The following is a 14,922-nucleotide window of genomic DNA, read 5'->3' on the forward strand; positions in this document are numbered from 1 at the left end:
TTACACCTGCAGACGCCAGAACCAGGCCAAGAGCACTCCGAACCGGGTCCCGGTCGTGGTTAAACCGGAACCACCGCCGCGCCCAGCGTCCAAACCCAAACAGCGACCGTCCAAAGCCAAGGCCGAGCCCCCTCCAAAGAAGAGGAAAAAGTGGCTGAGGGAGGTGGCCTCGTCGTCGGAATCAGACTCCACGCCCAACCAGCAAAGTGAGGAGGGTGAGTGACCGATCTTCTGTCCTCGTCCCTTCCTCTGGCTCCCCCGCTGTTGGGAGTATTCACAGGGTCAATGCAGTGGGGACGGGGAAGGTCCTGGGGCTGAATCTCCTGCAGAGGGAACCTAGTCTCACCCCTCCACCCTGGTAAGATCCCTCAACACCATCCCATCACACACTCCCGGGTTCAGACACAGAGTGAAGCTCCCTCCACGCGTTATACATTCCCCGGGTCAGACACAGAATGAAATTCTCTCCACACTATCATGTCACATGCACCCAAGATCAGACAGAGTGAAGCTCCCTCCACACCGTCCATCACACACTCCCAGGGTCAGACACAGAGTGAAGCTCCCTCCACACTGTCCCATCACACACTCCAGGGTTGACACAGAGTGAAGCTCCCTGCACACTGTCCCATCACACACTTCCAGGGTAAGACACAGAGTGAAGCTCCCTCCACACCGTCCCATCACACACTCCCAGGGTCAGACACAGAGTGAAGCTCCCTCCACACCGTCCCATCACACACTCCCAGGGTTAGACACAAGGTGAAGCTCCCTCCACACTGTCCCATCACTCACTCCAGGGTCAGACACAAGGTGAAGCTCCCTCCACACCGTCCATCACACACTCCCGGGGTCAGACACAGAGTGAATCTCCCTCCACACCGTCCCATCACACACTCCCGGGTTCAGACACAGAGTGAAGCTCCCTCCACGCGTTATACATTCCCCGGGTCAGACACAGAATGAAATTCTCTCCACACTATCATGTCACATGCACCCAAGATCAGACAGAGTGAAGCTCCCTCCACACCGTCCCATCACACACTCCCAGGGTCAGACACAGAGTGAAGCTCCCTGCACACTGTCCCATCACACACTCCCAGGGTCAGACACAGAGTGAAGCTCCCTGCACACTGTCCCATCACACACTCCCAGGGTCAGACACAAGGTGAAGCTCCCTGCACACTGTCCCATCACACACTCCCAGGGTCAGACACAGATGAAGCTCCCTGCACACTGTCCCATCACACACTCCCAGGGTCAGACACAAGGTGAAGCTCCCTGCACACTGTCCCATCACACACTCCCAGGGTCAGACACAAGGTGAAGCTCCCTCCACACTGTCCCATCACACACTCCCAGGGTAAGACACAGGGTGAAACTCCCTGCGCACTGTCCCATCACACACTCCCAGGTAAGACACAATGAAGTTCTCTCCACACTGTCACTTCACAAACTCCCAGAGTCAGAAAGAGTGAAGCTTTCTGTATACTGACCTATCACACATTCCTGGGATTAGACACAGAGTGAATCTCTCACCAGACTCTCCTGTCACACATACTTACACCCAGGGACAGTTCAGAAATTGAGAGATGGGTTGAATCTCCTCCTGAGACGCGGTTAAGAAAGAAGAGAGTGGACATCCACGGGGGACAACACCCCATGAGTGACACAACATGCCGTGTTCACTTGGTTTGTCCCCTTTGTAATTGTGAGCAAAGAAATTTGTTCAATGAATAAAACACTCTGTGATGAAAATCAGTTCAAAGTAAAATCCTTTTGCCAAGTGTGTATGTCAAGGGGCGACACGGTAGTGTAGTGGTTAGTGTAATTACTTTACAGTGCCGGCAGTCACAGATCAGAGTTCGATTCCTGTGAGGAGTTTGTACATTGTCCACAGGACTGTGCGGCTTTCCCTGGGTGCTCCAGTTTGCTCTCACATTCCAAAGACGTACTGGGTAGGTTGGGGTTAGCCGTAAACGTGACAACACTCGCGGGCTGCCCCCAGCACAACTCTCGCTGATTTGGCCCGACACACAACGTCGCATTTTCACTGTAAATAAAGTGAGAAATAAAGCTATTTGTAAATGCTACTGTACGCCAGCCTGAGATTCCTTGTGATTGTAAGTGGGCGGGAATCGGGGTGGACCAGAATGATGATCCCTGTTGCTTGCCCTGTGTCACAGAACGGATCCCCACTGGCCGAATCCTGACACTCGGGCAATGAAGGAGATGTACAAGAGCTACATTGAGCTGCTGGTCAGTGCAGCCCTTGACCCAGCCATGATCGAGACCATCGAAGCCAACAACGGGTAGGAACGAATGGGGGGGCCTCGCTCTGCATTTGCCTTTCCATTTCTGTACAGGAATGATGTGGAGAGCAAGCAGAGGGGGTTTACCAGGGTTAGAGGGCACGAGCTACACCCAGTGGCCACTTTATTAGGTACACCCACATGTTTTAAAAAGTCGAAGTAAGTTTATTATAAAGTACATATATGTCACCATATACACCCCTTCGGGGCATCCACAGTAAGTACAAAGTAGCATAATAGAATCGATGAAAAGCCACACACAACAAAGACAAACAAGCAACCAAGCAACACACACAAAGTTGGCCTGCAAAAGTTCCTCCAGCATTTTGTGTGTGTTGCTGGGATTTCCAGCATCTGCAGATTTTCTCTTGTTTGTGATTAGACTAACAGCCACACACAAGTGAGGTGGAAAATCTAGTCAGGTGGAAGAAGGCAGCATACATGAGGTTTAGGAAGCAAGGATCAGATGGGGATATTGAGGAATATAGGGTAGGTAGCAAGAAAGGAACTTAAAAAGAAGGGGGTCAGGAGAGCAAGAAGGGGGCATGAGAAGGCCTTGGCGAGTAGGGTAAAGGAAAATCCCAAGGCATTCTTCAATTATGTGAAGAACAAAAGGATGACAGGAGTGAAAGTAGGATTCTTAGAGACAAAATCTATAGGCATTTAGAGAATCATGGTCTGATCAGAGACAGTCAGCGTGGCTTTGTGAAGGGCAGATCGTGTCTAACAAGTCTGTTAGAGTTCTTTGAGGAGGTGACCAGGCATATAGATGAGGGTAGTGTGGTGGACGTGATCTACATGGATTTTAGTAAGACATTTGATAAAGTTCCACACGGTAAGCTTATTCAGAAAGTCAGAAGGCATGGGATCCAGGGAAGTTTGGCCAGGTGGATTCAGAATTAGCTTGTCTGCAGAAGGCAGAGGGTCGTGGTGGAGGGAGTACATTCGGATTGGAGGATTGTGACTAGTGGTGTCCCACAAGGATTGGTTCTGGGACCCCTACTTTTCGTGATTTTTATTAACAACCTGGATGTGGGGGTAGAAGGGTAGGTTGGCAAGTTTGCAGATGACACAAAGGTTGGTGGTGTTGTGGATAGTGTAGAGGATTGTCAAAGATTGCAGAGAGACATTGATAGGATGCAGAAGTGGACTGAGCAGTGGCAGATGGAGTTCAACCCGGAGAAGTGTGAGGTGGTACACTTTGGAAGAACAAACTCCATGGCAGAGTACAAAGTAAATGGCAGGATACTTGATAGTGTGGAGGAGCAGAGGGATCTGGGGGTACATGTCCACAGATCCCTGAAAGTTTCCTCACAGGTAGATAGGGTAGTTAAGAAAGCTTATGGGGTGTTAGCTTTCATAAGTCGAGGGATAGAGTTTAAGAGTCGTGAGGTAATGATGCAGCTCTATAAAACTCTGGTTAGGGCACATTTGGAGTACTGTGTCCAGTTCTGGTCACCTCACTATAGGAAGGACGTGGAAGCATTGGAAAGGGTACAGAGGAGATTTACCAGGATGCTGCCTGGTTTAGACAGTATGCATTATGATCAGAGATTAAGGGAGCTAGGGCTTTACTGTTTGAAGAGAAGGAAGATGAGAGGAGACATGATAGAGGGAAACAAGATATTAAGAGGCATAGATAGAGTGGACTGCCAGTGCCTCTTCAATTGATTGTGGAATGATTGTTGGTGCCAGATGGGGTGGTTGAGTATCCCAGAAGCTGCTGATCTCCTGAGATTTTCATGCACAAAAGTCTCTGGAGTTTACAGAAAAACCACATCCAGTGAGCAGCAGTTCTGTGGGTGAAAACATCTTGTGAGGTCAGATGAGAATGGCCAGACTGATTCAAGCTGACAGGGAAGGCGACAGTAACTGAAATAACCATGTGTTTTAACAGTGGTGTGCAGAAGAGGATCTCTGATGCTCAACAAGTTGAACCTTGAAGTGGTTGGGCTACAGCAGCAGAAGACCACAAACATTACCTATTAAACTGGCCACTGAGTGTACAAAGAGAGGTCGGACAAACTTGGGTTGTTTTCTCTGGACCATTTGAGGCTGAGGGGAGAGCTGATGGAAGTTTAGAAAATTATGACAAGTGCAGATGGAGCCTTTCTCTGGGGTAGAAATGTCTAATTTTAGAGGGCATAGAGTTAGTGCAAGAAGGGTAACATTTAAAGGAGATTTGTGAGGCAACTTTGTTTCACCGAGTGATGACCGTCTGGAATGGGCTACTTGGGCTAGCGGTGGGGCAGGACACATTGGAAGCATTTAACAGGTTCTTGGCACATCAGCGTGCAGAGAATGGAGGGGATTGAAACAAGGAATTGGTTTAATTTGGACATCTCCTTTAGCACAGGCATGGTGGGCTGGAAGGCCCGTTCCCATGGCAACCATGATCCAGATGGACTATCCACTTCCATCCATTGGTGCTGAGTTCCTGCGGCATTTTGTGCCTTGCCTGTCAGATCATGCACTGAGCTCGCAAGGTTCCTGGAGGGCATTCCCCTTTATGAAAACAAAATACTGGGGATTTATGAAAATAAAATATTGCAGATGCTGAACATCTGATCATTTAAAAAAAATGTAAATGGTGGATTCACGGTGATGTTTGGACGGATGAGGGAAACCTGTACTGTGTTCATTCTGCTCCTCGTAGAACCTCCCGGGGGTTGTTTTCCATCTGCTGAGGGTAAACAGATCCCCTTTCACTCCCCTCAACAGCTATAATCCTCCTCCTCTCCTGCTGCACCTCAGAGCCCACACTCTGCTGGAGGGTAGCAGGCCAAGTGTTTAAAGCCCATTTTCTTTGGCTGAGAGCGGTGGGGGGGGGGGGATATTTGTCTCGAGCACGACCTTGGGCGCAGTTAGTTACATCGTGCACGGTTCCGGTTAGCACACCACCAGACGGTGGTGGCAGCATTTGAGAATATGGAGGAGATGGATGCCAGGGTTGGTGGGTGGTACATATCAGTGCTTGAGGTTCACACCTTGGCTGGCTTTTTTTGGAACAGAGGAGGCCTGGGAGGAGATTTACAAAGTTAGAGCGTGCTGGAAGAATAATCTCCCTCAGGAATGCATGAAGGGAAAACTATTTTCAGAGGATTAGAGGGACCATTGATTGCCATTTACTTCCCAATAGAACAGGGGTCCCCAGTATTTTTTATACCATTAACCAAGGAGTCCGTGACCCCAGGTTAGGAATCCCTGTCTCAGAGGGTATTGAGGCCCTAGACAGGAGCTACTTCACATTCGATCACGCTGATTTAATTTCCTGATTCAATGCCAGTTCTCCTGCCTTCTGCCCGTAACCTTTGACACCCTTGCTAATCAAGAGCCTATCAACTCTGCTTTAAATATACTCACTGACTTGGCCCCCACAGCCATCCTTGGTAATGAATTCCACAGATTTACCACCCTCTGGCCAAAGAACTTCCTCCTCGCCTCTGTTCTAAAGGGACGTCCTTGTATTCTGAAGCCAAGCCCTCTGGTCCCAGATAACCCCACTACTGGAAGCATCTCTCCGTGAACACTCTATCTAGGCCTTTCCGTATTCAATAGGTTCCAATGAGATTCATCCCCCCCCCCCCCCCCCATTCTTCTAAACTCCAGCGAGTACAGACCCAGGGCCTTCAAAAGCTCCTCGTATTAACCCAGCCAGAATGGATGCTGGAGGCAAAGGACCCTGCAAAGGTGGGGAGGGGGCATTTACAGGGTGAGTACCCAAAACTGGGGTGTGGGATTAGTTGAGAAGATAGCCTGTAGTATAAGAGTTGATGTCAGAGGCAAGTTTTTTTTTAAACACAAAAGGTAGTGGGTGCATGGAATCCCCTGCCAGGGGTGGTCACTGAAGCAGATACATTAGGGACATTTAAGAGAATCTTAGATAACACATGGATGATAGAAAAATGGTGGGTTATGTAGCAGGGAAGGGTTATATTGATCTTAGATCGGTTTATAAGGTCGACACAACATCATGGGCCAACGGGCCTACACTGTGCTGTATTGCTTTAAGAATATTGCTCTTGAAAGATATTCTATTGCACAATTTAAGAGAAGTTTGGGCAGGTACATGGTTGAGAGGGGTATGAGGGCTATGGTCCAGGTGCAGGTCAATAGGACAAGGCGGATTAACAGTTTGCCATGAACTAGATGGGCCAAAGGGCCTATTTCAGTGCTCTTGTGCTCTGTGAGCCTCTAACTAAATAGTCAATGATTCACTTCACCCTGCTGTCTCACAAACCGGTCCCAATCTCCTCCTGACCCCCAAGGGTTGTCTAACTGGATCTTGGTGCAGGTGGAAGGGGCCCAGAAGGAATATTTGTGAGCGTGTTTGAAAGTGGGGCCGGCGGAAGCCATTGCTATGGCGAGCCGGCCACTGATTGATGTCTTTGCTCTTCTGCAGATGAACTTTATTTACCCACCATGAAGAAGGATCGATGGCATCTTAACGGAACACAAGAAGCGCGTGACAAAAAGGGTTTCTCTGAGCTCGTTGCTGCAGGTACCTCAGGCCTCAGCTTCTCTGCGTAAAGTTTGGTTGTGTGGGTAGCGCTGTCTTTGCACTTTGGGCATCGTTGGGCCTGTTCACACTGAGCAGCTTGAGGTCGAGGGCTGTGGTGACGCACCTGCTAAATCCAACCCGACCTGAATCCTCCCGTATTCAGAGAGCGAGGCGGTCCGTTGTTCGCAGCAGGGGTGGCTCGGTGGCATTGCGGTTAGCCCAGTCACTTTAAAGCACCAGCAACCACAAATCAGGGTTCAGTTCCCATCGCTGGTCTGTGAAGGGGTATGGACGTTTCCCCATGATCGTGTGGGTTTCCTCCGGTGCTCCAGTTCCCTCCCTCAGTCAAAGACATGTCGATTAGACACATAAACTGAGGGCATGCTATGCTGGTGGCAGAAGTATCACTCTGGGCCTGTGCTCACTGGAGTTTAGAAGAAAGGAGGGGGGGAAAATCTCATTGAAACCTACCAGGCATTGAAAGGCCTAGATCGAGTGGACATGGAGAGGCTGTTTCCTCCAGTGGGAGAGTCCAGGGGCCTGGAGGGGGCAGCCTCAGAACGTCCCTTTAGGATAGATATAAGGGGGAATTTCTGTAGCCAGAGGGGTGGTGAATCTGAGGAATTCATTGCCTCAGGCTGCTGTGGAGACCAAGTCATCGAGTATATTTAAAGCAGAGTTGAGAGTTCTTAATTAGTGAGGGTGTCAAGCTACAGGAGAATGGGGTTGAGAGGGATAATAAATCAGCCATGAGTGAACGGCAGAGCAAACTCTGCTTCGCTGTCTTGGGGCGTTTGGACGCTTGCAGACTTCCCCCAGCATGTCCTTGGATGTGGTGTCTATTGACGCCGAGGACGCATTTCGCTGTATATGTTGACGTGCATCTGACAAATAAAGCTAACAATAAATATTAACGTTAAATTAAAGCTGATCTTTAATCAACTGGGCTCTTCCTTAACCAGTCAGTCCAATGGGGAAAGTTAAACAGCTCAGGAACTGAGAATGAAATGTTTACTTAAATGCAGTAAAAGAAATATTGTGAGAAAAGAGAGGACAATGGAGTAATGAAGTGTAAGATGACGCTGGCGATATACGGCAACGTTTGTAGACAGGTCGTTAATATGCTCGATATTCTACCAAGCATACTTCCTTTGAACAATGATCTCTGCAGATCTGCAGCCTGGATTTTCATGGACTCTAACAACAACACACACAAAATGCTGGTGGAACACAGCAGGCCAGGCAGCATCTATAGGGAGAAGCGCTGTCGACGTTTCAGGCCGAGACCCTTCGTCAGGACTAACCGAAAGGAAAGATAGTAAGAGAGTTGAAAGTAGTGGGGGGAGGGGGAAATGCGAATGATAGGAGAAGACCAGAGGGGGGGTGGATGAAGCTAAGAGCTGGAAAGGTGATTGGCGAAAGTGATACAAGAACTGGAGAAGGGAAAGGATCATGGGACGGGAGGCCTCGGGAGAAAGAAGGGGTGGGGGTACACCAGAGGGAGATGGAGAACAGGCAAACAACTAAATATGTCAGGGATGGGGTAAGAAGGGGAGGAGGGGCATTAACGGAAGTTAGAGAAGTCCAATGTTCATGCCATCAGGTTGGAGGCTACCCAGCCGGTATATAAGGTGTTGTTCCTCCAACCTGAGTTTGGATTCATTTTGACAATAGAGGAGGGCCATGAATAGACATATCAGAATGGGACGTGGAATTAAAATGTGTGGCCACTGGGAGATCCTGCTTTCTCTAGCAGTAGGTGTTCAGCGAAACGGTCTCCCAGTCTGCGTCGGGTCTCACCAATATATAAAAGGCCACACCGGGAGCACTGGATACAGTATACCACACCAGCCGACTCACAGGTGAAAGTGTCGCCTCACCTGGAAGGACTGTCTGGGGCCCTGAATGGTGATGAGGGAGGAAGTGTAAGGGCAGGTGTAGTACTTATTCCATTTACAAGGATAAGTGCCAGGAGGGAGATCGGTGGGAAGGGATGGGGGGGACGAGTGGACAAGGGAGTCGCGTAGGGAGCGATCCCTGCGAAAAGCAGAGAAGGGGGGGGAGGGAAGAAAAACCTCCCCTTCTTACCCCATCCCTGACATATTTAGTTGTTTGCCTGTTCTCCATCTCCCTTTGGTGTCCCCTCCCCTTTCTTTCTCCTGAGGCCTCCTGTCCCATGATCCTTTCTCTCTCCAGCTCTGTATCACTTTCGCCAATACCTTCCAGCTCTTAGCTTCATCCCACTCCTTCCAGTCTTCTCCTATCATTTCGCATTTCCCCCTCCCCCCACTACTTTCAAATCTCTTACTATCTTTCCTTTCGGTTAGTCCTGACGAAGGGTCTCGGCCCAAAATGTCGACAGCGCTTCTCCCTATAGATGCTGCCTGGCCTGCTGTGTTCCACCTGCATTTTGTGTGTGTTGTTGTTTGAATTTCCAGCATCTGCAGATTTCCTTGTGTTTCATGGACTCTGTTGTATTTCTTTGTTTTCCTGTGGTAGCTGTAAGAAGATGAGTCTCAAGGTTGTATATGGTATATTTACTTTGATCTTTTTGAACTTTGAATATAAATAATGAGATTTTAAGCGTCCTGTGACAATTAAGCAATTGACAACCAAAAGACTAAACTTGTGCCATTGCAAAAATAGCCAACTGCTTGAGGAACTCGGAGGGTCAGGCAGCAGCTGTGGAAGGGAAATGGACCGTGGTTGTTTGGATTGAAACGTCCAGATGAAGGGCCTTCATTTCCCTCTGGCGGACTCTATTCAACCCCAGTTGAGTTCCTCCAGCAGATTGTTGCTCGGGATTCCAGTATCTGCAGCCTTGTGTGTCTCCGAAACTAGTGGTAGTTCATTTATCAGCGTCAGAGAGGTTTCTGGTCACAGGTGGCACCTGCATTTAGTTCCTGTCCACTGCACAAGGGCAGGAACGCTATGCTGCTTGAGTTATCCTTAATAATAAGCCCTAGTAGATAGATTTTAAAAATGAGCAAGCGCAGGATACCTCCTTTGAGCCCGCTCCAACTTTCAGGAAGATTATTTGTTGAATCCTGCAGTGAGGAGGCATGCTCTTCAGCCCATCTTGTCCCTGCTGACCAAGACTCCTGTCTTAACTTGTCCCATTCTCCTGTGTATGGTACATATTTCCTATCCATGTACCTGTCCAAGTGTCCTTTAAGTGTTGGTAATCTGCCTGCCTCAGCCCCTTCCTCTGGCAGCCCCTTCAAGTCAAGTCACTTTTATTGTCATTTCGACCATAACTGCTGGTACAGTACATAGTAAAAATGAGACTTTTTTTCAGGACCATGGTGTTACATGACACAGTACAAAAACTAGACTGAACTATGTAATATATAAAAACACAACACAGAAAGCTACACTAGACTACAGCCCCACACAGGACTGCATAAAGTGCACAAAACAGTGCAGGCATTACAATAAATAATAAACAGGACAATAGGGCAAGGTGTCAGTCCAAGCTTCGGGTATTGAGGGGTCTGATAGCTTGGGGGAAGAAACTGTTACATAGTCTGGCCGTGAGAGCCCAAATGCTTCAGAGCCTCTTCCCAGATGGCAGGAGGGAGAAGAGTTTGTATGAGGGGTGCATGGGGGCCTTCATAATGCTGTTTCCTTTGCGGATGCAGCGTGTAGTGTAAATGTCCGTGATGGCGGGAAGAGAGACCCCGATCTTCTCAGCTGACCTCACTATCTGCTGCAGGGTCTTGCGATCCGAGATGATGCAATTTCCGAACCAGGCAGTGATGCAGCTGCTCAGGATGCTGTCAATACAACCCCTGTAGAATGTGCTGAGATGGGGGGTGGGAGATGGACTTTCCTCAGCCTTCGCAGAAAGTAGAGACGCTGCTGGGCTTTCTTTGCTATGGAGCTGGTGATGAGGGACCAGGTGAGATTCTCCATCAGGTGAAACACCAAGAAATTTGGTGCTCTTTACGATCTCTACCGAGGACTGTCGGTGTTCAGCGGGAAGCACTTCTGGGTGGAAAAACTTGCTTCTCAGGTTCCTGCTGGACCTCTTCCCCTTCACCCTAAACCGATGCCCTCCAGCTCTTGATTCAGGTTCTTTGCTTATTTATCGTGCGTACATCAAAACATGCGGTGAATGTGTTAACAGCGCAACCCAAGGATGTGCTGGAGGCAGCCCGCAAGGGTCACCACACTTTCCGACACCAACGTGGAGTGGCCACCATGTTCAGGAGAGGAACACGGAGCACAACAAAAACAGAACACAACAAGCAACAAACGAAAACAGCCAAGCAAGCCACCTTTCCTCCTTCCCACGCACGGTTAGTCCTCCAACCCCAGGACAGGCCTCCGGTCTCCGGTCTCCAGGCTTAGGCCACCGGACATCCACTTCGACCTTCGGACTTCGATCTCCAGAATCGACCCCTGGAGTAGCCGGGCCCCGAGCTCTGGACTTGCTAACTCCACCAGCCCTTGTGCCTTCTGCTGTCACAGGCTTCCGATCCCAGAACCCACCAACCTGGATCTGTGACATCAGACTGCCTGTATTCTTCTTTGGTTGTCCATTGGTGTGTGTTGGCGCAAGGCAATCAGACTAGTAACCTGAAGGTCACTTGTTCGAGCCTCAGCTGAGGCAGCGTGTTGTGTCCTTGAGCAAGGCACTTAACCACACATTGCTCTGCGACGATCCTGGTGCCAAGCTGCACGGGTCCTAGTGCCCTTCCCTTGGACAACATCGGTGGCGTGGAGAGGGGAAGGCCTGCAGCTTGGGCAACTGTCGGTCTCCCATACAACCCTGCCCAGGCCTGCGCCCTGGAAACTCCAGGCGCAGATCCATGGTCTCTCGAGACCAACGGATGCCACCACCATGTCCATTGAAATCCGATAACGATGTCCACTCCTTTACCAGTGGGATCTTTGACGACTGTACAGTCCTATCCTGGGCCCACACTGCCTGTGTGCACCCCCTCGTGATTTTATACACTTCTGTAAGATCGCTTCTCATTCTAATGAAAATGTTCCAACCTGCTCATCACTCCGTAACTCAGTCCCTCGAGTATCGCCCATCTCCTCTGCACTCTTTCCAGTTTAATGGCATCTTTAGCCAAACATAATATTCAAAATGTGGTCCCTTCAAAGTTCAAAGTTAATTTATTATCAAAGTACATGTATGTCACCATATACAACCCTGAGGTTCATCTGTTTGCAGGCACCACTCAATAAATCCATAGTAGAATCAGTGAAAGACTCCGTCAACTGGGCGCTCGACCAGTGTGCAAAAAAACAACAAACTGTGCAAATACTAAAAACAAAGAAGTAATAATAAATAAATATTGAGACTCGAGATGAAGAGTTGTTGAAAGCAAGTCTGTGGTTGTGGGAACATTTCAGTGACGGGGCAAGTGAAGGTGAGTGAAGTTATTCAAGAGCGTGATGGTTGAGGGGTAATAACTGTTCCTGAACCTGGCGGTGTGGGTCCTGAGGCTCCTGTGCCACCTTCCTGCTGGCAGCAGCGAGAAGCGAGCATGTCCTGGTTGGTGCGGGTCCCTGCTGGTGGGGACTGCTTTCCTGCGACAACGCTTCGTGTAGCTGTGCTCGATGACAGGGAAGGCTTTACCTGAGGGGGACTGGGCCATAGTCACTACTTTTTTCTTGAACTTGTTTATCCTGAAATCAATCTAAGATCCACTCTTTTACTGTATAAATCACCCCTCAGCCTCCTTCACCCCTGGAAAAATAGTCCTAGCCTATCGAGTCTCTCCTTATAACTGGTATTCCAGAACATCCATGGAAAGCTCTTCTGCACTCTTCTAGGTCTCTCCCAGGTGCTCTGGTTTCATCCCATATCCCAAAGTTGAAAGTTATTGGGTTCCCATAAGTTACTCCTTGGTTTTGGGTATCTGTTATCCCAGAAGGTAATAGGGAGTGGGCTACCCCAGGCAGTAATCAACGTGAGTGTGAGTTTAACCTTGCATCCTCCCCTCTGGTCTAACGGGACGGGCTGAGGCGGGCTGTAACCCCTCTGCTGGGTGTGTTGCAGGAAGGATTGCAGACGTTCCCTCAGCTGGTTGTGGAGGATTGCGACGCCGAGCACAGGAATGCCCCCGCCAGCTCCGTGAAGCTAAAAGTGGCGGGCACCCCCTACAACAGGAAGACCCTCAACCAGCTCAAGAAGAATGTACAGCGGCCGCAGGTGAGGGCGCGTTCCGCCGTCTCTTCCGCTCTGGTGTGAAGGGGTCGCCGTCAGCAGTAGCAGAGGGGCAAACTGGTAAACCTGGCAGAGTTGTCGCCTCTCTGCCCCCAGAGAACCAGGTTCAGTCCTGAACTCGGGCGCTGTCTGTGTGGAGTTTGCACGTTCTCCCTCCTGACTGGGCAGTGCATTTAATAGGTTCATACGGTCGGGCAGCACGGAAACAGGCCTGTAAACCCATCTTGTTCACACCCACAAATATCTAGGCTAATCCCATTGGCCTGTGTTTGCCCCAAATCCCTCTAAACCAGAGCTTCCCAGCCTTTTTTATGCCCTGAACCCCAGGTTGTGAGCCCCTACTCTATATCCATGTACCAGTCGACAGGTCTTTTAAACATTTAAATTTTACCCACTTGTTCCATGCACCTGCCATGATGGTCTACTTTATCTATACCCCTCACACTTTTATCAGTCACCCTTCAGCGTCCTTCGCTCCAGGGAAAGCTGTCCCAGCAAGTCCAGTCTCTCCTTATAACTCACGCACTCCGGTATATCCTGGGGAAGCTTTTCCACACTCTCTCCAGGTTTCTCCTGGGTGCTCCGGTTTCGTCCCGAGTCTGAAGGATTTTTGGTTGTAAGTTTGGGTGAGTGTCCAGAGAGGAGCTGGTGGGAATGCGAGGGAGAATGTTGAAGGGATTTGGAGAAATGAGGAGTTGTGGAGGGGGTGAGACTGATGGGGCGTCTGTGCCGGTGATTCTTTGTTCCTGAGCACCGTTCCCTCCGAGATTCGCGGCCGCGCAGTAACCAAAATGCTTCCGCACACGTACCCTTTGTTGTCATGCATCTGGAATTTTACTTCATGTTTCAGCAAAGTGCCGCGCATCTTTCAGGCGGTGTAAGATTGTCCTGCTCAGAGCAATGGTTGGTACATGCAGCTGTAAAAAAAAAAAAAATACTCCTGACCCTTGTACACCTTTCCCACTGCTCATCAACATGTCTCTCCTCCAACCACTGATGCCCTCGAGGCCTTTCCTGCTTCGAGTTCAGCCGTCAAGGGTGAGAGGGGCGAGAGCACTTTTCCCCACATTTTGATTCAAGGGGGGTTTGTCCATCTGGGAAGGTATGACCACCGGGAGAGGGATGGGGCAGATCCTAATCCAGTTGGGAGCGAGCTGAATTACCCTTGTCTATTCCGGTGTGGGATCGACCCCGCGATCCAGGGTAGTCGCTGGAATGGCTTTTCCCATCGGTCAGTGAGATTTTCCTGCGTGCTTATTTTTGCAGGATTTTCAAGTGGAGGCCGAGAAACTGCAGTTTTACACCTTGTTCCATTCTCTTCATCACTACAAGTACCACACGTTATTGCACTGTAAGGAGCAGGTGAGTCCCGTCACCCTTAGGAGCACCTTGGGTGTTTTTCTTTCAGCCCTGCCAAGGGCCCAGGTTTGCTTTGGGTTAGACACACAAGGTCACACAGAGGCTTTGAATATCAGAATCAGGTTTATTATCATTTAATTAAATGGTATAAAACTTGCCGTCGTTGAGCACTGCAGGACAGAACCAGGCCCTTTGGCCCATCTAGTCCATGCCGAACTATCATCCAGCCCAATCCATCAACCTGCAGCTGAACAATAGCCCTGTATACCCTCCCGCTTGCGTACTTACCCCAACTTTTAAATACGTAATGGAAGCTGCATCTACCACTTCCACTGGCAGCTCGTTGCACAATCTGGGGGAGAAAACTCCCCCTCAAGTGTTTCACCATTCACCCTTAACCTTTGACCCCTGGTTCTAGTCCCGCCCAGCCTCAGCGGAAAAAAGCCTGCTTCCATTTACCCCCACCTATGCCCCTCACAATTCTGCATGCCTCTTATCAGATCGCCCCCTCACGCACTCTGGGGAATAAAGTCCTAACCTGTTCGACCTTCCCCGTATCTCAG

General features: G+C 49.6%; 1 protein-coding gene across 1 annotated transcript in view; it reads left to right on the forward strand.

Moving 5' to 3' along the window:
* The window catches only part of LOC140719224 (proline-rich protein 12-like), an 86,457-nt gene extending 72,075 nt beyond the window's left edge, over window positions 1-14,382 (forward strand). The window contains 6 exon segments of the mRNA XM_073033677.1: window positions 13-215; window positions 2,187-2,210; window positions 2,213-2,310; window positions 6,714-6,813; window positions 12,833-12,985; window positions 14,267-14,382. Of these exon segments, the coding sequence (XP_072889778.1) occupies window positions 13-215; window positions 2,187-2,210; window positions 2,213-2,310; window positions 6,714-6,813; window positions 12,833-12,985; window positions 14,267-14,355 (667 nt within the window). The 3' untranslated portion in view covers window positions 14,356-14,382.
* Window positions 14,383-14,922: the final 540 nt, after the last annotated feature.

The sequence above is a fragment of the Hemitrygon akajei genome, chromosome 31 (assembly GCF_048418815.1).
Source record: "Hemitrygon akajei chromosome 31, sHemAka1.3, whole genome shotgun sequence".
NCBI classification, from domain to species: Eukaryota; Metazoa; Chordata; class Chondrichthyes; order Myliobatiformes; family Dasyatidae; genus Hemitrygon; species Hemitrygon akajei.